Source organism: Anas acuta, chromosome 1 (genome assembly GCF_963932015.1).
Source record: "Anas acuta chromosome 1, bAnaAcu1.1, whole genome shotgun sequence".
NCBI classification, from domain to species: domain Eukaryota; kingdom Metazoa; phylum Chordata; class Aves; order Anseriformes; family Anatidae; genus Anas; species Anas acuta.
This window is the reverse complement of record NC_088979.1, coordinates 31,760,584-31,788,230: the sequence shown is the minus strand read 5'-3', so window position 1 is coordinate 31,788,230 and position 27,647 is coordinate 31,760,584. Positions and strand designations below refer to the sequence as shown.

The window sequence follows — 27,647 nt, the reverse complement described above, 5'->3', positions numbered from 1 at the left end:
TTCTGGCGATGTATCAAGTAGTGTATTGTAACTAACATATTCTATGGCTCCATCATCACCCCAAACTGCGTATTTATACAACGCTCCCAGCCCTGAGCTGTCTGAATTTGTATTTACATATACGTTTCTGCTTAACCACGCCCCACAGCAGAACAATTTTTCAACAGGCACATGCACTGAGCGAAGAGGAATATTGTAGCATTTTGTGAAATAAATGGGATTTACAAAAAATTATAACATCTTTTATCCAGAAGGAGCAGGTGGCTGCTTCAAGCAGAGAAGATCACAGGAAAGTTAATGCAAAGCTGAAAAGTAACAGGTCAGAAAAGCACTATGTAGGAAAGAAGTGATGGAAGTTTAGGAGAGGAAGTATCTAAGAAAACAGCAGAAGAGAAGTGATGAGACAGAGCTATCCAAGTATTAGGAACATGAGGACAAGACATTTGAAGACAAAAAGCTGGGGAGAAAGTGAGAGAGAAAGTGTTAAAAGGACTGTGCCGTTAAAGGGCAAAATACCAAAGATGTACATTTTTATTAGCACTATTTAAAAAAACAGCGATTATAGAAAGAGACAGGGTGATGAAGCTAGAAGTTCAAGGGGGGGAGGTAAAGATTAGGAATGAAGCTGAGAAAGGATGCAGTTCAACCAAAAACAATTCTTCTATATCAATTCTGTCTTTGTTTCAATTTACTGATCCACGCACAGGTCGTGTCATAAATAGCAGACAGATAAATCAGTATTAAAAGCTCTGCACACTATTACTTGTTGTTTATTTCAGCTTTTGAATTGTTTTCAATTGGTTTCTTGTATTGAAGTCCTTTTGTTAGCTTGCATATGAAAAAAATTATAATTTTCTAATCTCAACGTGTTTATGGATATTAGAGAAACAAATATGCTAAGCAGCAATGCCAAATAAAGGAAACAATGAACTTTTATTATTTAGAGTATTTCTTATCTAATGAATGATGTATTCAAGCAAGTGCCTTTGAAAATTTTCCCCTTACACATGCTTTGGGAAATCTCCCCAGAAATGACAGCATACTCTCTTCTTGAGCATGGTTTGACATCAGTAAGCTCTGTTTTGCTTCCTATTTTGTTAAGTAAAGTGATTCCACTAGACTTCTGTAACCTCCTTAACCTGTCAGCTTAACGCCTCTGCCTATGAAAAGGATACAATTCTGTGGTCTGTTTGTGTGCTGCCTAACATAACAGGGAATTTGTTCAAACAAGAAGACCAAATTAAAGTTCAGAAACATGAGTTTTAAAACATGAGAAATCGGACTACAAACACAAAGTATGGAAATGTAACTCAGTCTTACCTATGCAGCTGTAAATACTCTCTGGGCCTGTTTAAAAGGTGAAGGAATCTGTCAACAATTTTGTTTTTCCCAACACCCTGTAGCAAATAAATATAACATGAAGACATAATTACACATTTAAGAGTGATAGAAGTTGATTTACGAGTTATTAAAGTTATAAAGAAGAGTTATTATGTTTTAGAGATACATTCAACAGCTACAAAAAGAGAAAAAGGTAACTTTCCAAAATTGTTCAAAGATTATCCAGACTTCTTTACAGGCAAATACAATTTTAGTTCGCATCAAAGAACTCTGAATGCAATTTAATTTTATTTTACATACGTATGTATTTACAAAACCTTTATGTGTCTTACTAGGAGAAATCAGAAATAGGACTGTGTCTCTGGAATTACCACTCATGCATATGCATCCCTTTATCTACCTCTGTTTGTTTACAACCCTTTCATTTCACAAAGGTATCACAAGGCTCTGAATGCTGGGAAGCTGGCTTGGAAGTTGAAAAGATACTTTTGATGGTCATAGGAAACATCCTGTAGCTGTCACAAGGAGTTAAGACATCACCTTGGTAATATCTGTTAATCCCACACCACTGGAAGTTAGCAAAAAATGCTACCAGATTCAGAACTGGGTTGGAGATGATGCTCCTACTGCAGTATGTCTGCATTAGGAAGCTGTGCAGAACAACGATGGTGAGTTTCTGGAGTGAACCAGATGTTGCTAGTACGCCACCGTGTCTTGTACAACTGTTTCAGAAGCTGGTACTTCAGCCCATGCCTAGCCTGGTTACAAGGAAGGAATTAACAGATGGAAGGCATTAGGTGTGGCGCTGCAGAACATGTTCTAGCTCAGTCTCATCCTAGAGGAATCCAAGTCATATGTCCCCTGACGTGTACTAAACTGCAATAGGAGCTTCACTTCAAAAATTCTTATCGCTCCTGCAAGAAAGTGCAGATTGCTAAAGGGAATAAAGGAAAAAGATAAATGAGTAGAAAGAAAAGTTTGATTGTAACCCAGCCAAAAGCAGATTGAGAAGATACCATCCCTCTGCTTAGATTCATACTCTGACTGCATGAATGCATCATTAGTCCATACCAGTGTAAAGCAAAGCAGATAAATATAACCCACAGACAGATTAAAGAGATTAGATTAAACCAACTTGAGACCAGCTAATCTGTTTCACTTGGCACTGAAACAGGATAGGAGCATTCATAACTGCAAGTTATGACATTTATGACTAAGTTCTAGCTGAAAGATGGTAATTGACAGCTGCAGAATTGCAAACTGTTCAAGCTTCTCCGAAGGGGACCACAGTCTCTCATATGACTACATTCATGAGAATGGAGAATCACGCACATATGTGTGGAAGTTGAAATCACGGAAGGAAAGTTCTCACCACAAGAGCAGGGGAAAAAAAAATTACAGCAGATATGACAAAAATAGAACTACCTAGATCCTACTATAGACTCAACTTGAACACGGGGAAGCTAATTCAAGTTAGTGTTCTGCCACATGCCTTCTCATGAGCCTTCCTCCATCTGGTCCTTCAGAAGAACCTACAGCTTTATACCCAGTTGTAATAGGAAGCTACAACAAACTTAATATCTATCACCTGACACTTCTGAAAACTATCACTGGAGACAAAATTCTCCACTGCTTTGAAATGGGATGATATTGTGACTTTTCTAGAAACTCAGAACATACATATTTGAGGGAAAACATGCAACTTCAGGAACTAGATCAGAAGCGTTAAAAGAAACCAGAAACAGGACAAGAATCCTCTAGTGGCGCACGTGCACAAATGTATTCCCATTTGTTTGCTACTACTTGCAGTCAGATACTTAAAATCATAAATGGGCGAAAAAATGGGAATACTTCGAACATCAAGCACAAATATCCATGCTGAAAGCAGCTTCCTTTTCTTTTCCTAGGAGAGCTAAAAAAAACCTGGGCAGATGCCCACATGGAGTTTTCTGTACCAATCCCTAGTGGTCTGCATGTTCTTTTCCCTGCAGAGGGAAACTCTAGCCAGCTCTGGCAAGTACAAAGCTGAAGAAATATCTCAATCAACGTAAAACAGTTAATATCAAACAAATGGTTACTGTATGTTTATGGTAGATTCTTAAAATAATGTTTGTAAAGAGTATTTTCCCAGCTACAAAATAACACATTTTTTCCCCCCTCTCTCTCTCCTTTTCCAAGGAATAAAGGACTGCGTGGCTGGTTTTGTGTATTTCTGTCCAGGCTGTTATCACCAAGAGTAGTGGCAAGAACACTCCTTACCTTTGAAAGGATGCTCAGAAGACACCAGCATGGTGGAGGACCACCACGGAGGAAGGCAGAGAGCACTATTACCCAAGTAACACAGTGAAGTCCATGGGCGTTGTGCCATCACCACACCTCGTCCTTTTCTCATTTGTGCATCTCACCAGATTGCCTGCACACCTGCTTTTATTTCATTGTAAGGCTAACTTGATTTCAGAATGTGGTACATTTTTAAAACGTGCATGCAGTATCCAAAGGCCAAAAGGCATTCCCACCAGATTTTAGCTATTATAAACACATTAACATTGCCCAACTTCTAGACTGAACTGCTTCACAGAGTACATTATGTGCCTTCACAGAGGCTGTGGTGTACCACAGAAAGTTCTTGGTTGGCAACAGTAGCTGGAGCAAAGTTCAAGTCAAAGCCCTTTGATTCTGTTCCTCCACATTCTTACTTCATGACAAGTTCCCACTTCTCTTTGTCTCTGTTACTGCATTGAGAAGGCATGATATATTAGAAAGTAAGGACGAGAGACCAAAGCCATTTAGGCCACTTTTATACCACTTCTTTTATACCACTAAAAAACTGCAAAAAAGAGCTCAGATGAGTTCCTTCCTTAAGTAATACTTACTAATGTAATGTATTAGTATTCTTACTAATGTAAGAAAATTTTATTCTGAACTCACTGCATCCTCGTGGCATAAAGAATATGTCTGGTAGCCTTCTTCAGACGAACACGAAACATGGGAAATGCTAACGTACTTTAGAAAAAAAAACAACTTCTGAAATAAATTAGAAGCATCCCAGAAATAAGAAACCACCACAATGGCAACAAAATCGCCCTCCTCTCTTTTCATTCTATACCCTGTGCCAAGGATGGAGCTCTATCTTCCAGCCACCCACATAGCTTGTAGTCAGCTATTTAAACTGAAAGAATAGGAACTACACATGTCCTGTGAACACACTGAAATGCTCAGCTGAACTCAGCCTGGATTGAGAATGTCATCTCACATCATCTGCGATTCCTGCAGCCGAAAAGAAACCAGTTTGCCATTAACACTTTGTGCGTTATTTATAGATGTACCATTGCGGTTGCTTCACTTATCAGAAATACAAGCGTATGCTAATTAGAGGAAAAATAACATCTGTGTTGGTGTTTCAGCTGAAGTGAGTAAAAATATTTCAGAAAGCAAGTATCAGACAATTTTTACTCTGTCAGACATATGAGACAACTGAAAGAGGAAAATGGGAAGTAAATAACTGCACTAATGAATAACAAGAAGGACACTATGTAATTAGAAGGCAAAATAATCCCTTAGTTAAAATTTCTCTTAACTGACATTGTAAACACTTGTTACCAAGGATAAAATGACTTAATCTTCCAGCAGTAACTGCCATTTCAAGTATAAACAAGGTTTTTACAGGTCCCTGGAGGTGTTTTGCAATTCAGGATGCAGCTATTACAGTAGTGGGACAAATTTCTCCCCCGCACAATCCAACTTCACTCCGTAAAATTATGGTCCAAGAGAACTGGGCCCAAGCTTTTGGGATTAACAGTTTGCCTCTTAGAAAAAAAAAAAACAAAAAATGCTGCCTTGTTTTCTTTTAAATGATTTTCAGGTCATAGTGAAGCAGTTAAAGGGGTTAGCATGTTGTGCTCCTCAGTGCTGTCCTTCAGCTGGGACACGGCAATCGAACCTTTTCTATTTCAGCACCAAGTCATCCCGTGTAGCTTAAGTCACCTTCAGCAGAGCACCTGATTTGTTACTGAAGAATGAAACAAGTTTTTAAAACTGGTGAGAAAATCAGTTTGTCACTTTTTCATTTTGGCCTTTAAGGAATGTTTATAATTAATTTTAAAATTTTATTAATAGGGGAAAAAGGACAATCTTGACTTCTTATTAAATTTTAATATACAGAATCCTCATGTCAAAGTTCTTAGTTTCTGACTTCATAAAAGAGTTATATTGATAGCATCATTAAAACAGAAACTTATGTTTCCTAAATGAAGACAATGAGGACATTTTTGCTAATGAATGGTTTCTAACATTGAGTCTGGCACTGAACCATGCCTGTATGTGCCAACGAAACATTTGCAAGAGTGCACGCATTTTGATAGTGGCTGCTATTTTTACACCCAAGGATGTAAAATCAGAACTACAGTCCTGATTTAAAAATAAAAAATGGTATCACCAGAACAACAAGTAGCACCCTATACAACTCTCTGAAACACTCCTGGTACTATTAAGCTTGTCAACTCCTGCTTGGAACAAATACTTTTAAATCAGTAGTGATCTAAGTATTGCCCTAGCTATGATCTATATATTGGTCACAATGGTGCATTGCACAAGTGTTCTGTTGTTTAAGGCTCTCATTATTTTATTATTAATTTATCATCTGAGGCAAGCAAAAAAATAAGATTAAAAAACAATTTCACAAGAACAGCAAATAAACTTAATTTTCAATATAAATTGATTGTTTTGGATACATCTGACTACAAGTCTAGACAAGCTTGTAGATATCCTACTTTTTTTTCTGAATTTAAACACAATATTTGGCATGGTGCACTGCTAGGCAAAATGTCATCTTTACATTTCCAGCGAGGCAGGACAGCTTGAAGTTCAGTGCAGAGAAAGATATGAAAAAAATAAAACAAAAAGAATCTGTGGGAAGACAACTCCCAAAGAAAACCAATTAATTGCTTATTTTTCTGTTCTGATTCTTCAATATAACTCGTAAAGGCAGAAAGCAATAATATAAGCAGACATTTAATGAGCATGCATATTCTCAGATGTGCAAATGTGGTTACGACTGTAGCAAATGAGACAAATACTTTCCAATTTTTCCACAACTGCCACACAGAATTCCTCAGGCAAAAAATACCATAACGGTTTGCCTAATTTAGTTCATGTAGAGCTCAATTTCTTTATGCTCATAATGATAATAATAATAAAAAAAGTTGGTTTAGGTTAGTACATTCTTGCCTTGCAGAGGAAGCTGTCCATTTTTACAAGCTGAAGCACGAAAACAAAGTCCTTTACACTATTTCTGGAGGAGTTGAGATGCTAAGCATTTGGTATTTCTAGTTTTGCTGGTGACAGATATTAGTACACTCTCACTATCTATCTAATTTAACTTCACAAAGATATAAGTAGAATCTTACCCTAGAAAAAAAGACATATTCAAGAACATTGTTTTAAATATCTTTAAGAAAGATTCTATTGTTTGTCTTACTAAATTTTTCAAGAACAAAATACGTTCCTAGTGGTAGTCCATGAGTTCCGTGAAACTGATCTCTCATTTAAAGAAGGCTGAAGAAAGGATGCAATTACATGTTGATTTATCTCCCTGATAGAAGAGGAAGTGCCAACAGGCCATTACATTTCTAAATTCTTTTAACATATTTGTGACAGTCTACTTGCTGTAGGCCCTCTTTAACATTTTCACTAAGCTGTGCCAAAGATTTTGTCATGGTCTTCTTTCTAATTATATACAGCAATATTTAGCACCTTCATAGAATCCTTCATTCTTATTCTACTTCGTATCCTTTTCTCACTTCCCCTTACATATACATTGTCTAATTAGACTTGTGAAGTACTTAAAGGAGAGAAAAGAAGTAAGCAATTTTGAACAACAGTAAAAACACGAAGTCAAAATCCAAATTCCCACACCACCAAATGAAGAAGCACAAGATTTAGATGATCTCTGTATTCAGCAGTAATTTAATCAGTAACTTACAGCATATCTGATCATTCTTATTACCAACTTGGTGTTTCTTGTTGCAAAGTGGACATAACCAATATGAAAGAATAATAAACATCAGAGTGTCATATCTTATGTCTTAATATTAATTATTTAGGAGAGGAAAAAAAAGTTCTTCCTTATTATTGTTCAAGGAGAGACTAGCCAGTAACAAATACTTAAAAACAGTAAAAGTTGCTGATGGAGAAAACTACAAAGCAAAAGAGCAACTGGCAACTGTGGAAAGAGAAGAGCAAGCAGAAGATGTCACATAGGGAACGGTCCTGATGAACACCGAGGCTGTCCCAATGCATATTTCATTTCCTCTGTCCATTCTTCAGGAAGACTGACAGAGAAAGTTATTCATTTTTGGTAATGTCTATACAATACGTACAGTAATGCTTACTTTTCCTTGCTATGCTTTACACTTTGAAAATGGTGCAAGGTCTACAACACATGATATAAGTGCACAAGACTCTGTGCACAAGACAAGCACTCTGTACCAAAGCTGGCAGGGTACAGTCAAAAAGAGGGGCATGAAGTGCTTAAGACACACCTAAGAATATCGCCTGCACATGGGGTGTGAGGCCTTGGCACAGGCTGCCCAGGGAAGTGGTTGAGTCACCATCCCTGGAGGTATGCAGAAGACTTGTAGGTGTGGTGCTCAGGGACACACACGGCCTAGTGGTAGACTGGGCAGTGTCAGGTTAACGGTTAGACTTGATGACCTTGGAGGTCTGTTTCAAACTAAATCATTCTCTTGAACAATTCAAAAAACGAGGATATTATTTAAAAGACCCATTATGGAATGGATAAGGGTTAATGAAGCATTAATGAAGATGTGGCTGGGGATTACATGTAGTTCTCAAGGTACAGCAGAACACCTGGGCCTTTGTTTACATACTTCAGTCATTTAAAAATATTTATACTTATACCATATGTATAGAGTGAATAAAACAGAGTAACTCTAAAGGACAAAATGAACTCATTTTTTTATGAGATGCTTCCTGCATGCTAACTGTGAAAGCAGATATATTCAGTATTCATTGCTACGGCAGAACCTGCTCAATTTATGAGATCAGCTATCTGAACAGCTCATACTATAAATTACAGCAAAAGACTGAGGTCAAATAAAATAATTCCATTTTGTTTAACATGGGGTTAAGTGTTTCAGTACTTCATGGTTACAAAATACTTCAGAAGTGACAAGGCCACAGAGCCTTCTCTCCCCAGAAAGCCAGAAATCCCTCAGAACTATGAATATTTTGTTTGGTCTCTTCAAAGACAGCTGATGTTTGCCAAGACTTCACCTATGGCCAATAAAGGTCATCCAACACCTCTTTTGAGGCAACTTCCAAATGCAAAAATTTTGTAACTCTTCTCTGGGAAGTGTTATATGTAAAATGTAATTGTACGACCAAAAAAATGGTTTTGCCACTGGTATTTTACAAGTTTTCCCACATAAACAAATTCTGTTTATTAGCATAATTTATCTCCTATTTGCCAAAGGCAGGAAGTTTAAGGAGACTATAAAAGTAGCCCATCCACAATCTGTACAATGTCCATCAAAAAAAAAAAAAATCCCAACAAAATAGCCTGAAAGTTTTCCTTAGTAAAAATAATTCAGTCCCATGAAGCTCAGGGAATGATGTAAGAGCTATATGGTAATGATGACATAAACAGTCATTGTGAAGTTGGAAATAAGTAACCTTTACTAACCAGGATTCTTGTGGTCATCTGCCTATTGCTTTGAGAGCAATAAATAGCTGCTGCTTGCTCGCAGCCAAGAAAGAAGCTGTTTATGGTTGCTTTGAGAAACTATGGATGGCCTCATTCACACTCAGACTTCAGGCAGTTTCTGGATGTAACATCAAAAACCGTATTTAAAATGTTGGCATTGCCTTTTATTAAAAACTAATCAACAGCTGAAAATTCTTATCTATCCACTGCCTTTCCCGAGGACTTGAAGAAACCTGTTTGCTTATATATCAAATTGAAGCACATTCCAGTTTGCGACCCAAATAAATCAACAAGCATTGCAAGCAAACATTTAGACAAAGCCATATTTTCACATAATACATGTATGCAGCAAAATCCCGGGCCGCATAGGCATCAAGGACTACATATGAATAAAGTCATTTATTTGTGAGGTTGAACTCCTAATGATTTGTTAGCACCCAACACTTGCCTTCAACATCTCCTTGGCTTCATTAAGAAAGGCAGATGAGAACATCCACCAAGATCATTTAGTTTTGACTTACTGAATTTCAACTACCAATCTTCAAAGTTCAAATCCTGAAAACAAGCCTGTTAAAAGGACTCTCTCCAGTCAGCTCACAACTAAAAAAATGGCAGAAGACACTGCAATTATAAACTCAGAAATCAAGAAAATGGGCTAAAGCTAACAGAAACTGTGTGCCCATATGTATTATCAAAATCAAGGAGGTAAAAGAGGAAAACCAAATCTAGTCTGTAAAGAAAGACTATAGATCAAGCCTTGCACAATCATTAGCAATTGAAAGGAGATAGTCACTTATGTAGTCATAATTTTGATGGACCAAATTACGTTCTACGGTACATGCCAACTCATTTAAATATCTAGGAAATGACACAGGCATTCAAAGGGATATTAGTCATGTATTTTGAAGGACCTAGGTTCAGAGTATTTGAATTGTCAGTTACTTACACTGATTTTCCACGATTTACTCATTCACCAACAAGAAGTATTAACAGAAAAGAACTCAAACCAGCATTTTGCATCTCCACACAAAAACAGCATTTCTTTCTTCCAAATGCAAAACACAGGTACACACTGAATTATGTATCAAGCACATGGTAATTACATTCTACCTTCTCATTACAGATTAAACTGTTAAAGTAACTGAACAGCAAAAGCTTTTTTTTTTAAATCATATGATTTACAAAAAGAGGATAAAAACTGTATTATCTTCAATGGGAAGATAATGTGCACTTCACATGAAAACATACAGTTGCTTTTGCAGTACTTGTACAGGATGCATCACATGCTGCAAAAATTTTCAGTAATATACTTAAGGAATTACCCTATCAATTTCTAAATGGTTAGTAAACATCTGAAAAATCAAGGGTGATTGGTGCGGTCCCAAAAGACCGTGAAATGGCAAATAGAGTGCTCGAACTTAAAAACAGTATTTAAAAAAAAAAAAAAAGGTCAGTTGGCCTAACTCAGTCACACACAGAAACAGTGGAACAAATTAGCAAAGAATAAACCTGGATGTACTCAGAAAGTATGTTAGCAATTAAAAAGTAAAACCCATAAGTATTACAGATTTGCCAAGGACAAATCACAGCAAACCAATCAATTTTAATGGCAGAACTGAGCGGATGTCTAAAATCAAAGCAGCATGTTCCAAACCTTCCACCTGGTTAAATCTTTTAACACTGTCTCCAGTACAAGTTTCGTAAGCTTTAAGAAAATATGGCACAGAGTAAATTATTAAAGATGAATATATTTCTGCTGGAAAAATACCTTAAAAACAAAAATCACACTAATGTAGTCTTCAATATTTTTTGTCAAGCTGGTACAACATATGAAATGTGTAAGGGGTTTGAGTGTACCACCAGGCTCTACAAGCTCTTCCATGCCCCACCTAGGGTTTTAGCTGTCTGTTTTGGAGGTCAGCTCTGATAGCTGCTGAGCAAGCCCCAGGTAACCTTGCTGAGATCCCCTTTCTCCCCATTGTTTAGGAGTTGCATTTACACTCAGGCTTTTCCTCATTTCCTCCCTGATTTACACTGTGATTCTGCTGTGCCTGGCCCTGAACCTTGCTGTCCCCAGCCCAGACCTGTTGACCTCACCTCAGACCTGGCTCGTCGCTGCGGACCTGTCTGGCATCCTCGGGCACCTGGCTGCTGTCCCCAAGACTTCTCACTTGGACACTGTGGGACTGTGAACCTTGGACAGCAGGTCCTGCAGGCAACCTGTACTATACAACGTTTTCAGTAACAACTTGGTAGGTGGCACTATTAATGGAATAGGAAAAACTGATCATATTTCACTTATGAAAGAGTGTTGCTTTTTAATTTATGAAATCTGTATTTCATTTACCAATATATGACATCTTTTGGGAGAACCTGGCATCATCCAGCAAAAGTCTACAGAGGTTTGAAGTATGAAATCTCAAATACAAGCTCTTAAAAAGGACTCTAAATAAGTAAGACTGCACATAAACATATGCCGTAATTTTAATAGATGCACTTTAACAACAATTACCATTTTGCATTCCTTGCTGTGTAGGTTAGACCATTAGTGCTTTGGGTTAGACTTTTTCCAAAGGCTATTGCAAAACATAAAGAGAAACATCTGCTACAAAATTACTGTAACCATGCTATGGGAAAGCTAAACCAAAGGGAGAAGATTACTTTATGAGGGGAAGAAAAATCAACCTGGTAGCTTGGGAAATCACTTTCCTGAACACTTTAAACATACAGAAATAATAACAAAAACCCTTTTTTAGAGCTAACTGGCAAAGCAAATAATTCTGTTTAAGTCATCTGACAGTTCCACTGATAGTTTAAGATGGTTTTGAAGAACGAAGACTTTTAAACATACCCAGTAAGAGAACATGTGCCCATACCTAACTTTGGAGAGACTATGAACTCTTAGAAGGTGTCATGAAACAGCAGTGACTGACTAAAAGAATGTCAGGCCATACAATCTCAACAATACAGTCTCCAACAACAAAGAAGATTTTTTTTTTACCAAAAAGAAGATTTTTTTTTACCAAATAAGGTTTTTTGTACCAAAGAAGAAAGTGAATCTGTATCACCTTAGAGAAAACCAGTATTCTGAATCAATAAAGATAAAATACATTTGAATAATACTTAATTCTACACCTCTTATCCTCACTAGAAATTTTAAAGAAGAGGTTTTGCTACTTATCTATGAAGAACAACCAAAACAATTGACCAAGTATTTTATTGGTAATTATGTTAAACATAGCCATTAATATTTTGTCTTCCTGCTCTGACAGCAATGTAAAAACATACAACAGAACACAAAAAATAACACTTAAGGCATTTACATTTTCCACCAATATGTGCTCATAAAACCAGTGAATGTTAATAGATAAAGAGTCAAAAATATGTAAATTACCTCAGTAGTACCAATGGATGCAATTTCAATGAAGCAAAACAGAGATTTAATTTCATTATTAAATAATGAGTTGTAAGAAACGTTTAACTCACCTGATTACCAACTAAAAGAAGATGTTCTCCCAGCAGAAAGTCTTTTAGCATATCTTCCATTACCAGCATGTGCTAGAGAAATAAAAACATGATTTTTACTCCTGTTTTTATACTCTCAAAAGTGTATATATTCCCTAATAATAATAGTAAACAAGAACTTTAAAGATTTGGGGCCTTTTTTTTTTTTAAGTTATACTAACCACTACTTACTACACAGCCAGTGTCTCTCAGCCAGTAATAGCAGAAGCAATCTATCTAGTGACTAAAATAATGAAACAAAAACACAAACTCTACTTCTGCATTTCCTTTGCTCTGATCGATTCTGGGTGTTTGATTTTCCAAACTGTGTCATCCTCTGTAATCATTCCTAATGCATTTTCTTTTTAGCCTAGGTGAACGTTTGTCACCCAGAGCATAAGAACTTTCATTTATACACATATGACAATTTTCCAGTAACTCTACAGGCAGGAAGCAAAATATATCCTGGTAGAACTGTAAAGAAACCAAACAGGGAATTAAAAGGGAGATGACATGAATATGTACATTAAATACTTTTTTTTTTTTTTCCTAAGTTAAACACCAAGTCTAGCTTAATAACAAACACACTTTCCTATCATAATTAAGCTTTAGTTTCAAGGAAAATAAGGACAGAAAAACACAAGCTCAAGTCTAATGGTGTTTATTGTGTTTCTTACAAATTCTAAATTAGACTGCTTAACTGAAGTCAAAATACAACATCTATTTTACACATATCCAGCATTATAAAATGTAACACACATTATACAAAATTCAACCTTATCATGCTCCTCACAAATAATTTGTTTAAAAGGATCAAAAGGATTTAAGGATAATGTGGCAATGCAGACTACTTTACTAGCAATAGTCTTGTATATTTCTCTACTGTACCTAGTGAAAATAGGTCATCTGTAAGTAGGTCAGACAAGCTACTTAGAGAAATAAATGCTTGCCTTTAGATAAACATATAGATAAACATAGTTTTTCCACATTATCATTCCATCTCTAGTACTTAATTTTGAAAAAAACAAACCCACAAAAAAACAGTACATCACATGCAATCTCTGAGCATATAGAAACACTCAGTTTGCAACTGTGTGAAAGATATTACAGGTTTCCAAATCTCTCCAGAACGGAGGGCGGGGGTGGGGGGAAGAAACTCGTGTAAACATAGCTTAATACCACAAAATCCTACCCAGGCTTGTCAAAAGACTACTGAACACTCAACATACAATTAATTCAAGAAGACCTCAAGGCAAACTACTGTATTTTCTGAAAGCACACACACTAGCAATTTATCACTGATGAGAATAACTTTGACCAGATAGAGCACAAATTCCTGCGAGTCAGTTTTACCACACTTACTGATTACATTTTTCGATTCTACTGCTAAAGCATGAGAATTTCCTTCAGATGACTTCTGTTTTATGCTAAATTGGACAAATACGTGCACATTCTGGTTTCCTTGCAGAACAGCTTTACTACAAGGTACTGCAGCAATGCTAAATTCCAGTGGAACATGTAATGCTTCAAGACCAAAACTATGCATTTCATTACACTGTACAGCACTGCAAAGGGCTGGGGATATAAATAAACCAACACAGAAGAAAATCGATGCAATTTTTAGATACAAGAGAGGAAAAGTTGCATTGGACTTGTGAAACAAATTTGCTCTCCAGCAGGTTTTGGTAAACGATCACTGCCACACTTGAATGGCTGAACAACAGTGGGAACATGCGATACAGAACGTAAGAGTGAAATTCATTCTGAAAAGGGAACAGCTCTTCTGACAGGTGGTTGTTTGGTGGTTGTTCCCTCTAGGATTCGGAATTCATTGCTACCAGGGGCAGATACAGAGCAGTTTGTTCTATGCAATGTTTTTAACAAATGTTGCCTAAACAAAACTGATGCATAATATCAGTCACAGTTTTCTTCAGTATGTTCAGTTATAATTACTGAAGCAATAAGCAAGAAGACTGAAGAAGCAATGCAGATATGAATCCTAGTAAGACTTCACTTCATTTTCAACACAGTCAGGTGAAGTACTTTACCGAAATGGCAACACAGAACAAAATCTCACATGAAATGTTACTGGGGAAGATGAAGAAGACTGTCATCTGTTCTCCTTGCATGGCCTGTCACCTTCAGTAGGTGATAGCCATGTTGCAGAAAGGATAGCCTTTCTGGGAAGAAATTACAAGCAAGAAAAGAAGAAAAAAAATAGAGCAGAAGAGAAAAGGAAATTCACAAAGTAGGGAGATTCACACTAGTCTCCTAAAAAGAAAAATACTTCACAAGCTATCAGTGAAATATCATAGTCACTCAAAGAGTAATTCTCTGGCTAAGGATAACCTTGTCTGACAATTCTGAGGTCCACAAGCTAGATGGAGAAGACAGCTGCAGTACACCTACCTCTATAAAAGGAACATGGGAGAGGGTGGAACTAAAACAAACAAAAAAGTCACCAAGCCCTTTCCTTTTATTGTGTTCACAAATTGCTCTTACTCTTTGCTACTGCGAACAAATTAACATTAATAACTCTAGCAACTAATTAATAACTCAAGTTATATAAAATAATTATTATCTAATAACTAACTACTAGCCCTAATTACTCTTCATCTTGCTTTTCAAGCATACAGCGTTAATTCTAATACAAGGCAGGTACTGCCGACCTGCAAAACTTCCTATTACAAGCTTGTAAAACACTCCATCAGGACGGAATCAATAACCCAGCCACAAGAGTCGATCAGGTCAGCAGCAGCAATAAAATCACTCAATAAAGCATCTTATCAAATCATTCTAAATAAAATTCAAGTTCACTCAAAGTTCTTTCGCATTTTATGAATGTTCAATGGGATTGCTACGACATCTTCAAAGGGACACAGTGAAGATGGATCTGCAATGAGCATCAAATCCCGTGGGAAAAATTTTTATCCTAAAGAAGCTGTTTCAGAATTATAACCTTCAAAATTAGTATATCATTTAATAAACATGAATATGTGCATTAGTACATATTTAATGAACTTTCTGTACTTGAGAAGCCAGCAAATTCTACTTACTTGAGCATTTTCGTAAAACAACACATCAGGCACTTTCATTTTCTCACTTGGGTTATAAACTGGCATAGTCACAGATCCTATCTTCAGAATCCCATCGTTTATTTCACCTGGACATTATTCAGGAAACAAACAAGCACATGCATTACTTATACCATCCTCTGAGCAGACACGCAATCAATCGCCAATGCTTACAAGTGAAAGTTTGCAAATTTAAACAAGGCTGTGGGTTGCTGTAAATGACTTCTATCTAAAGTGAATGCTTGATAGATTATCTGTTAACAAGAGGTTGCATTATAATGAATTTGAATTCTCTTTATAATTGCAAAGAAGTCTACTACAATAAATGATGAACAGGTGATCTTATGTAAAAAATATCATAAAGTACACTAGAAGCTGTGACAGCTACCTTGGTTTAACTTCATACTCTTGTTTTGTTACTGGAATACCACTAACTTTGTCAGGCCACATTTCCTCAACCCACAAGCTTTTCACTCTCTTCTATTCTCTTTCTATTTTCTTTAACTGTCCCAGTAGACATAGGGTGTGGATGGGACAGAGGAGAAATGGGGCCAACCCATCACACCAGTACTAGAGCTTTGATTTTTGCATCCAGAACTACTTTTTTGACCAAATGGGTTAATTCTAGAAAGTGGACACATTTCACATTTAACACCTGCTGAAAACTGAATAAATTTGCACTTGAAGGTATGACCTTCAACTCTTCAAGAAAAAGTTTAAAAAAAAAAAATAACAAATTCTTACACCAAGAAAACCATAAATTCCTTCCTTAGGAAAGCAGAAGTTAAGTTTATATAATAATAAAAGAGGATTATAACGTGTTCTCTTCTAAAATATGGGACAGAGAAACATGAAGAAATTTCAAGGGAGGGATCAGGGTGGAAAAAAAATAGTAAGCAGATAGCATAATGCAATTGGCAATATTTCTAATTATTTCATAAATAATTTTTACATACATATATATAAACACATAAAATGCAAATATAGATATAATGCATTATATACACTATAATGCAATATTACATATTATATATTCAGCTATAAGTGTGTGTACATATGCAGCCATTCATGCATTATCAATAACACATGTATTCTACATATCATAGTATTATATATACCTACGCAGAGATATATATGCATATAGACATGCATACATACACCTATGCAGCCATTCATGCAGTATTATGCCTGTTTGTTTTTTTTTTTATATTTTTCACCTACATAAAAAAAAAATATAAAAACAGAGTCTATGTTAATTCGGACAAAAGACTTGTTTGCTACTGTAGAGATCTACCTGAAAACATAAAAGTCAAATGTATCAGAAAACTGAGAATGTCCATACAGAGAAATGACAGCAAATATAATACTGATAGAGTACAGATTAAAGCTGTTGAAAGGAAAAGTTTAGTGAACAGAAAATGGCAGATCACTCAATGTGTGCTACCTTATGGAAGTTATCAAAACTTACATAATTAGCATGAAGACCAAAGGATAGGCAGGAATGAGAAAGAAGTAAGAAAAATGGCAGAAGCAGAAATATATGTGAAGTACTGAAGGCTCTTCCAAAAGAATACAGGTTGCAGGACGTAAAGAAACAAAGCCATGCTGGATAAAGATGATATGTGACAGTAACTTAAAGAAAAATTAAAAAAAAAGAAGAAAAAATAATAAAGAATTATGTACCAGAATGAAAACAAAATACAACCCAAGACTCCTACAAGAGTCTTGATGAGAAAGAGGTTGATTTTACCAGTGAAGATAAAAAAAAAGCAATGGTAAAGAACATAACATAGAAAGATTAAGATCAAAACAAAGCTGTAACTATGAACCATGCAAAACAGTAGTACAAGTGATAATAATAATAAAAACAGATAAATAAATAAAAAAACATCAAATCAACAACGACTGAAGTCCAAGAGCTGGTCAAGTGCCTGAAGTCATCAATCTGTTAGACTGGGGAACCCTTAAACATGTCAAGGGCACTAAATTTCATGGGCAGGGAATGCAGCAGACAGTACATATGTATCAGCATACTAAGGAGTTATAACTTCCCAATAGAACAAAGCCAAATGGGTGTAACTGAAGCAAACTACGTTTTATTTTGAGCTCATTTAGTACACATTTATATGCTGAACTATCTGAGTAACATTCATGAAGAACAGGACAAAAGATGGCACAAACTTACAAGTGTAATCCTTCTCCTCTAGTTTCTTTGTGCTATCTGGACTTGACTCAATACCGGAATCCTGGAGATTTTTGTGTAAAGCTGATCTGGCAAGGTTTGGTAAAAACCTAAATGAAGAAATAAAAGAGGTAAATCATTTTTTAAGGAAGATTTCTTACAAGTTTTCAGTATTTTCTGTAATGTAAAACCAGTATGAAGCTTTACTTAGATCTCTAAACCCTTAATGTCTATGTCTATGCCCTCGTATAAATTGCATGCTCATTATAAAAAGCTTCAGTATTACGGAATATTGCAAGAAAATCTGCAACGTAGGATGAATTAGGACTGGAATTATGTAATATCCTCATTCCACTACCAGTAAGAGCTACTATAGAAACGATGTTTATTTGGAAACACCTCTACTCTTGACTCAGTTCCCATGAACCCAGAGCTCTGAAGTGAAATAAAGAGCTCTGTGGCATACAGTCTGAGGCTCAATCAGTTTTCCAAACCTTTTGTTAATTAAAATTTGCCTTCCTTAATAGAAAAGAACGGAAAACAAAACAAAAAAAAACCACTATATTCATAATTTCATATACAGTTTATAGAACTGAAACCAAACCTCCATCAAGCATCCAGCCATACTAGACATAAAATAACTCAAAGCAGAGTGTTTTGAGACAGCGAAATGATGTTGATAACGGTGACCTAACTTGTATGATTTCACTAAACATCATCATAAAGATGAGAAAACAGTACAAAACCATTTCAACTCAGCTTTTAAGTTTGAGAATACCACAGAAATAGTTTTGAAGAAATGACAAAATTTAAGAAGCTAAAAAGCAATTGAATTAAAAGATATCTTGTATGTTAGCAACAGACCAAGGAACTCTGGAACTTCCACCCATACTGGCACTTGTACCTGGAAAGGCAGGCTTTATTAACAGCATAGTAAAGGCTTTCATCTGGATGTTGTGACAGTCGCCGACAAATTCGCAACAGTTGTCGAGTGGATAAAGATGAAGCCAGGGACTGTGCCTGTCAAAAAATGCAAGGTGGTTTAATTACTTCATCTCTGGGAATTGATCTCAGGGATTTAAACTGAATGAGTCAGGAAAAAATGTAATCCAAAAGTAATTATTTCAAGTTTTCTCCTAATTCATAAGTGCTTTCTGCCTCCTATAGTAGTGTGTGCTTTTTAATCCACATGTTTGTAATTCTGTATTTGTTGCAGCACTTCAGTGTCACGGAAATCATGATGTTATCTACAGATTTGCTTTATGATTTCACTTGATAAGCAACAGGGAAAAAACATGCTGATAACTTAATTTTCTGTGCTATATAATACCTAAAAGTAAACAGTATTGATAATAAAAAGGAGATAAGCCATGGTAGAAGGACCAATGTCTTAAAATCTATAATCTGCTCTTCGCAAGCTGAATATGAGCTCTGCAAGTAATGCTCTGGCAAAACGGTCTGGCAGGATTCGTGGATGTATAAACAAGACAACACTGGACAGAAGTAAGGAGATTGTATCACCTCTGCACACGCCTTTTGGGTGGGCCACTACTGGAACACTGTGTCCTTTTCTGTTGTCCATGTGTTAAAGTAAATGCTAGAAATTGGACATGATTCAGTAAGGAGTTACAGAAGTGATTCAGTGCCTGGGAAGGCAGACCTAAAGCAAATACAGCAGAATGTAAAAACAAACAAACAAAGCCCCCCAAACAAGTGGCCATTTATTTAGAGATCTAACGACCGAGAAAGAAATCCTTCTATTCACTGCATATACCGGATGAAGGTATCTAATACAAACAGGTTCCTTATTTTAGCAGGAAGCACACAACAATGAGTGTGATCTGATAAGTCACGCCATGCTTTGCCTGGGTTAACCGAAATATTTTAATTAGGTAATTTCTGAATGTTTTGCTTTGGGGCATATAAATGATTTCTAACTGCGTTACGATTTCTTAATATATTGTTTTAATTGGAAAAAAAACCCTCAAATTTGCAATCAAGGAAAAAAATAGAAAAGGCAACACTTTATTAATTTCAGAGTCTTTTTCTCCCTTAATCATTTTTAAGTATGAGAAATGTGTTATCACCAACTCTTTCCTCTGGAAAACTGCAGTTTTGATGAACAGACGTTAATTTTTTTGGAAAGGATAAAAGCAATCAGTTCCACGAGACTGTGCAAAACTCAAAAGCTAAGAAGGCAAAGGATAGTACGTTTTAGCTCAGCTCTGAGCAATAAGCTAGGATGGTTTAGATTGGGATAACTGCTTCAATTGCTACTCTTGCTTTTCCTATTTTCATTGATCGAAGATTGTGAAGCATTTTCTGAAGCATCATCGTTTACTACCAGGTATTACAGACATTGTGTTGTAAATGATGGCTTTTCAAGTGTTATCTCTGTCTCAAGACCTACACAGCAATGAACAAAGCATAGGCAAGTGAGAGGGGTGAGTGCTGCATCCCTGTCGTCCCTGCTCACCAGTCAGGACTCTCACTGTTTTGGGAGATTATATTTTTTGTAAAGAATCTTAAACACTTGAAATATTCTCAGGCTAATTATGTTTTTGTAAGGTAAGCAATCCTCCCAAGTCACAGCCTACAGGATTGCATTGGTGGAAATTGACAGCTGAGCAGAGTAACTGAGGTAGCATGCTTCATCCATTGCACCAAGTGGGAGGAATAAGGAACACACTCTTGCCTCTTGTCTCACACCATGCCACTCCAATCTCTAAGGAATACGGGCATTTTAAAGTCAAAATTATATATAGCACCAGATCCTCCACTGGAATAAACAGAGGACAAGCCCACTGAGGAGGAACTGTGTCACATCATCTGAATATTGCAACTGGGAGTTAAAGTTTTGGAATAAAATGTCCTCTTTCTTCCTTACCTGTTCTAAATTTTTATATGGAATAGCTGTAAACTCAAAATTAGGTTACAGTCCTTGTGACAGTCTTTGTAATATATATCTATCAGGCATCTAATTCAACAGGATCTTGATTGTGGTCTCTAGGTTCTATTGTATATCAAACAAACAATTACAATGACGCAAAATACACCCACAGGCTGAATATGTTACAGGTATTCTTCTATTGTTAACAAAATCACTTGAAACAATGGCTAATATTTCAGGATAATCTCTGGCAGAGGATTACTTACTTAGGCAACTCTAAAAATAGCCTGACATACCTTAGGCACATATTTCAGCTCTCCACACAGGCATGCTATTCTTGACATGTCTCATGTCACTGCTCATCTACAAGAATCCTCCCTCGGTCCGTATCATGACTCACTTCTTATCCAACATCATACACTTCATTTAGATACTTTACAATGCTATAGACATCCACATGTTTGGAAAGCACTTTTATAATGCTCTATTCAAGCATGGTATGTCTCCAAATATACCCAAAACTACATTTTTTCAGTCTACATTTGTCAAATATCAGGTGTAGAAAGTTAAATAGATGTTAATAACAACATTGTCCCATAGGTGTATTTAAAAGTCAGCCCTTTTATTTATTTTTTTAAGCTCAGAAGAGCACAACAGCCTTTCAATATCCCTCAACTACCTGAGTAGTAATACTATGAAAACTATTACCATGTTAAATCATGAAAACTAAGCAGAACAGATTACAATTTGCATACCAGTTAAACCGCTGGATTCCACTAAAAATGTTTTACATTTTAGTTACATTGAAAGCATCCAGTTGCCATAGCAATGATTTCTTCTACTTTTCACCAAGATTTGACTATCTTTTTAGAGAATTTTTTGGTTACTATGTCAGCAGAACTTATTTTTCTTAATAAGACTGTTTTAACAGAATAACCTGTAACACAGGTTATTATTATTATTATTATCTGTAACACAGATAGGAATTCTGGAGATTGCCCTTTTACATTCCTAATCTTTGCTGTTGCCCACTGGCATTTCATAATGGCTGGATAGTTTCCATTGCCGAAAAAGCCACAATAATTTCAGCTACCAAAGTTCCAGTGACTGAAGTGAAGTAATCAAAACATATTTGGACAAACATGATTATCTCCATACTTACCCAAAAGGTACCTCGAGCATCTCTCATTGTAAACCACATATCTAAGCCCACTGACAGTGTGTGTGCTTTTTCTTACTTCTCTAGGATTTGGGGGATTTCCTAAAAGCTTTATTTATGCAGATTCTAAAAGCGTACATAAAAATCAAAGAAGTTACAGTATCCGGTTCAGTAACTGTCAGCAGTAACTTTCTGGGGCTGGTTTTCAATAAGGCAGCCTCTAAAATAACACTATAGCTATAAAGCTTTACCCAGTCTTTCTTCAAAACAAAGCAAACAGTCCTAGTAGGAGAAATCAAATCTGTGGGGAAAAGAAGAGGGGGTAGGGGAGTACTCACTGTGGCATCATTTGTCTCCCGAAGCTTGTGTGTTAATGACAACAACTGCTCCACAGCAGCACTGGGTACATTTGGAATCTGCTTGAAACAAAAACAGTATTAATCTTACCGTACGATGGGTTAAGTTCCATACACAGCTAGCCATATATGCAATGAGTATACACATTCTGCAGTTGGTTTATGTCACCAAAAAAAAGGAATACAATTTTGACAATGTTTTTCTATTACAGCATCATTTAATATCATTTTAAGAATGCTAATTTATTCCAATACCATTAAAAGATAAGCAGGCTTTGAAAATGAAGACTCATTTGTGCTACGCTGAAATGGGGAGTGGAATAGCATAGCAAAATACTTTTATATAGCAAATAACCATGTTCAGTAAACAAGAATCAGCACGTGCCTAAAATACTGAACGTACTTACCATTTCTTTAATAACTTGAATTTCTTCATTCTTGCTTAAAGATCGAACATTATGAAAAAGAAACAGTGTCAGAAACTCTGGACCCAGCCATTGTTTGGTACTACTTCCGATGACAGGAGGTTCTGCTAGGACAACAATTCTGAAGGAGGGGTGTATTGGAAAGATAGACCTGCAAAACAAGTTTTATAAAATGCATTACTTGACATAAGCATTGAATATCAAATTTAATATTTTTATTTTTAAAATAGATGGAAAAGGGATTATATTATTGTACTGAGCCATATCACAATGTCTTTTCTCATAATTTGCAAATGCAACTTTATTAAAAATAAAAAAAAGACAAAGACTGCATAACATGACTTGCAATTGTATAAATTGCTCATACTTCTCTACACTGAGAAGCGTACCCAAAGTCTCCACTTCTCATCTGCAAAATGACCTGCATGTCTCAAGATGGGCAAGCTGATGACCTGCATGTCTCATGATGGGCAAGATACCAGCAACTAGGGTACGGTTTACTGGTTTCTATATCCCAAATGGACACATCTCAGTAATTTGGTAAGATTTTTAGAAGTGCTTTACCTAAAGCAGTATGTCTAACAGGCAAATCAGGGAGAGAACATCATTTACTGAAGCTGCAGTAATGAGAATTTCTTTTACTCGATTAGACTGACAAAAAGGATAAAACTGTGAAGATTGGCCTTGATATCACAAAGAGATGGATTTAGTAACACTTTAGGAACTTACTGACATTCTCTGCAGCCCCTGGAAAATCACCTAGTCGCTTGGGGTGTGATTAATGCACCCAACTTCATAATATCTCGGAAATTTATACTTCAAAGGCCAGGCCAGTCACCTCACCTTTGACTCATTTTCAAGTCAGCACAGGGAAACAGGTCCCTCAAAGAGCTGCTTAAGATCTAAAGAATTTAAGAAACACCTTACTGGGTCCTTCAATCTATCCATCTAGCTAAATGTTCTGTCTCTGATGGTGGCAGCTGGAGATGCTCCTTGGGGAAGCCTTTTTCAAGGCTTATGTGATAAACTACTATCAGCATTTAATTCCCCTCGCACTCTCCCAGCACCCACAATCATGCATTCAAGGATATTAGGGATTGATCTTTATTTGTTTTAATGCCCTTTTATCCTTAGATTTGTCTAATCCCTTTCTGAACTTCATCATCCTCTCTGTCTCCATAGCTTCCTGTAGCAATGCATCCACTCTTCACTGTGTAAATTTCACACTGTAGGATTTGGTGAGTAACTGTCTCTTAAATGCCTGCCTATTTCATTCCGCAGAAGATAACGGGAGCTTACTGAAACCAACACAAGCTTAAATATACCACTGCTGGATGCATGTGTTAGGGCAGTAGAAGAATGCTGCCTCTGTCTTGGGTGTTTTTCACATCTTTTGCCTGTCTTATCTATGTAATATTATCGTATCTTTGGATTAGGAATTCATTTCTACTCATTCGTCAGCACAACTTCATGATCTGTAGAAGTAAGAGTAGACAGTAACAAGTCAGATATGAAAGACAGTCAAATTATGCAAGAAGGGCCTTGTTTACAACAATTAATTTTTCAGTGCACTTATTAAAATAGCAGGTGTTAATTTGGAAAAAGAAAAGCAAGTGAAATTGAATTAGCTTATATTGTCAGATATGCCTGTTATCATGAGCCATTCCCCATATAAATTACAACATTTGAAATCATAACTCTTGGAGGCAAGTATTCCTCCTGGTTAAACTGAGGGGGAAATGAGGGTGTATAAGCAAGAAAATCCTAAGACACAATATGACCATTAAATATAAATTATCAAGTCTACTGCGTAGTAGGCTCATCTGTTAGTCACAACAATGAAATACAACGGAGTCATTACAGCAAACAGACTCTTGTATCAAAGCAAACACAGGGGGTGGCATGAGTTATTCTCAGCTGAAAGTCATAAGCCTAGAAGCTATTCCCTGACTGATAAAAATAGAAATAGATGTCTGAAAACATCACATGAAAGAGGAACCAATAGGAATGTCACCGTCACTAAGCATAAAAGAAGGTCAGGGAACATTGGCCAACTTCATTATAGAAGAAAATGATCCCTAGATAGGATAAATACATACATTTCCAGACTCACCTTTACCCCCATTACCAAGAAGAAAAACAACCCTCCTATAATTACCTAAATTCCCAGGACCAATTCTGGTCCTTCTGCAATACCATAAGAGCAAAAAAGCCATCAGCTTTCCATCGTAAAGGAAACACATCTCTCTCATATCACATCCACATTAACGCCTAATTCAGAGAGTATGGTGGGGACAGGCAGGGAGAGAATGCAGAGAAGCTGGAGGAAAGGAGATGAAGTAAAGGCAAGCTAATTTGGTGGTATCAGTTAAAGCTACTGAAGTACGCCCTAGGTTTTGAGAGATCACAACACCCCTGCTGTTGTTTTCCAGTTTGTAAACATGGATAAAACTACCTGGCTACTTCGAAAGCTATTGTTTAGACTGATGTTTGAAATGTTGAAAAATGTCAAGGTAAGTGTATTATTTAAAAAAAAAAAAGTCATAAACTTCCTGATCCTGCAATGCTATGAATGTTCCAACCGTCCATGATAGCAATTGAGGAGCTTCAAAGTTGCTCCACAGTATTACAGATCAAGTCCCTAAAGGAATAGAATATGAAGCTACTATATGGAGCTTTATTTCATAAGACAGAGATCTTTGACATCTTGTATACTTTGCAGATGAAGGCCAAATAAATGCATCTTATTAAAAACTTTTTTTAACAAACAAAAACAAAACCACCTTTTTCTAAAACACTTTTAAAATTATTGAAACTCTAACACAGTAGGAAAACCTGGTGTTAGTGGATTAGTGCAGAGAGCCTCCATTTGTTTCTCTTTCTATTAAATGTTTACTGATAAAAGAGATAGCAGGGTGCTCTCTGGTACTAATATCTGTGTCCTTTTCACATCAGTCTTTAATTCCAACCAAGGATTACCACCACTGCTCAAGAGGAAGATCAGAACGCAGACTGCTCAGAATGGTTTTAGGGAAAGATTTTCTTGTTATTGACACATGGTTCAAAGCAAGTGAAGTTCCCAAAAGAACCAAAACGATGCAGAATGGCATTCCTAATGCCACCTTGCAAAACCAAACTGGGTTTAGTTGTCTATTGTTGTAGCATGGTTTTATAAATCTCACAGTCTTTCAAAATAAAAGCAATATTATGAGTTAGGGGTTGTAGTAATGCTAGGATCACAAATGACCTATCATTTTTTCCTTACTATTTTTCTTCAATTTCACAATATTCTAAATTTAACAGATTACTTTATTTGGAAAGCCACTAAGCTGAAAAAAGAGAAAAGAAAAAAAGAAAAGAAAAGAAAAGAAAAGAAAAGAAAAGAAAAGAAAAGAAAAGAAAAGAAAAGAAAAGAAAAGAAAAGAAAAGAAAAGAAAAGAAAAGAAAAGAAAAGAAAAGAAAAGAAAAGAAAAGAAAAGAGCATAGCAAAAGAACAAAGTAAAAGCTAGAAAATGTAAGCAGTTAAAAACATTCATTGTTTTCAAAATTCACTTTCTGCCACATTTTATATTTGTCTCATCTACTATATATGTTGCCATTCAACCTAATCACATGGAAAATAATCTACTGCCTGCAGAGTATTAAAACTAGACATACGTTATGAGCTTCTGAACAATTCTTATTATATACATATTTCTAGATTTTCTTGTGATAGATGGCTTTCTGCCCACCACACCAAAGCCTTATCATCTGTGTGCACGCTGGGAGTGTGGGTGGATTATCCACCCAAACAGGTTAAAAGACCGCCTCATAAGACAAACCAGCACCTCACCGCCTGTCTTGTAAAAGCCATGTAAAAGCCACTCTACAGCATTTGTCTTAATTAAGTACATGTAATTATTCATTTCATAAGAAGATCTATGCAGAAATCTTGGATATGCACAGTGGATGAATGGATTTTTTCTTATACAATAATTCAACTAACAAGTAATCAACAGCTATAATTTCCTTCTATCATAGAATCATCTAGGTTGGAAAAGACCTCTAAGATAATCTAGACCATTTGTCATTTTCTTAGGGGCAGCTTTTTTTTCTTCCTCTTCTCCCTAAATTATAAACAAAAATACTCAAGTTCCCCTTGTCATTCCTGCTAGAGCTATTGACCCACCGGTCTGAAGCCCTTCTCAGGAAAATACTAGTGGATGTGACAGATACAGAAATGTAATGAAACGATCTGTGAACATAAAACTCACAGTCAGTAATTAAAAAAAAATTTTAAAAAAGAATGTATTTTATTAGCTCTTAGAGAGATAGTCATACTTTTAAATGAAGTTGTCAGAAATTTGATTTATGAAAAATGGTATTAAAACCAGCAAAACGTGAAAACAAATCTGAACAGCAAGCAATACTTTCCCCTTTGTCTGACATTGCTAATAACACTGCCATAGTTGAAGCACTTTCATATTATTTAGTATAATACTGTTCACATTCTATATGATGTGAGGCCTGTAATTTCCTTTGGCCATATTGCGATCTGAAATACTATCCTCTTGAAAGTCTGAAATACTAACCTCTTGATTTATCATTAAGTGATATAGGTAGTAGTAGAATAAAAAGAATGCTGCAAAATCTGTGAGTATCATTACTGCTGAAACACTAAAAATTAAAGGAAATAAAACTGTGAAAAATAATTGTATTATTTGCTCTATCATTTTCATATAGGGACATGAAAGCTTTGTAAAAAATCCATCTTGCTGCACTGAAAAGGGGATCCCCTAGAACTTCTCCATTAACATCTCGAATTTTTACCAGAAAAATCTTCAGGTGTTTCAAATCCTCTTATAAACATACACTAAAAAAAATGTTTACAGAAATGTTATCTCCTTGGTTAAGAACAGTACTCCTTTTATCTATCAGGAAATTCATGAATTTCCTGAAATTAGGAATTTATGAATTTCCTGAAATTAGGAATTTATGAATTTATGAAGCATTT

General features: G+C 36.0%; 1 protein-coding gene across 2 annotated transcripts in view; it reads right to left on the bottom strand.

The window, feature by feature from the left end:
- Positions 1-27,647, bottom strand: part of VWA8 (von Willebrand factor A domain containing 8) — a 181,831-nt gene that overhangs the window by 94,331 nt on the left and 59,853 nt on the right. For both annotated transcript variants that reach the window (XM_068675481.1, XM_068675471.1), the window contains exons 15-21: positions 22,637-22,805; positions 22,212-22,289; positions 18,729-18,844; positions 17,828-17,934; positions 15,625-15,731; positions 12,551-12,622; positions 1,321-1,397 (exon numbers count right to left, since the gene is read on the bottom strand). In XM_068675481.1, the coding sequence (XP_068531582.1) occupies positions 1,321-1,397; positions 12,551-12,622; positions 15,625-15,731; positions 17,828-17,934; positions 18,729-18,844; positions 22,212-22,289; positions 22,637-22,805 (726 nt within the window). The remainder of the gene's footprint in view (positions 1-1,320; positions 1,398-12,550; positions 12,623-15,624; positions 15,732-17,827; positions 17,935-18,728; positions 18,845-22,211; positions 22,290-22,636; positions 22,806-27,647) is intronic.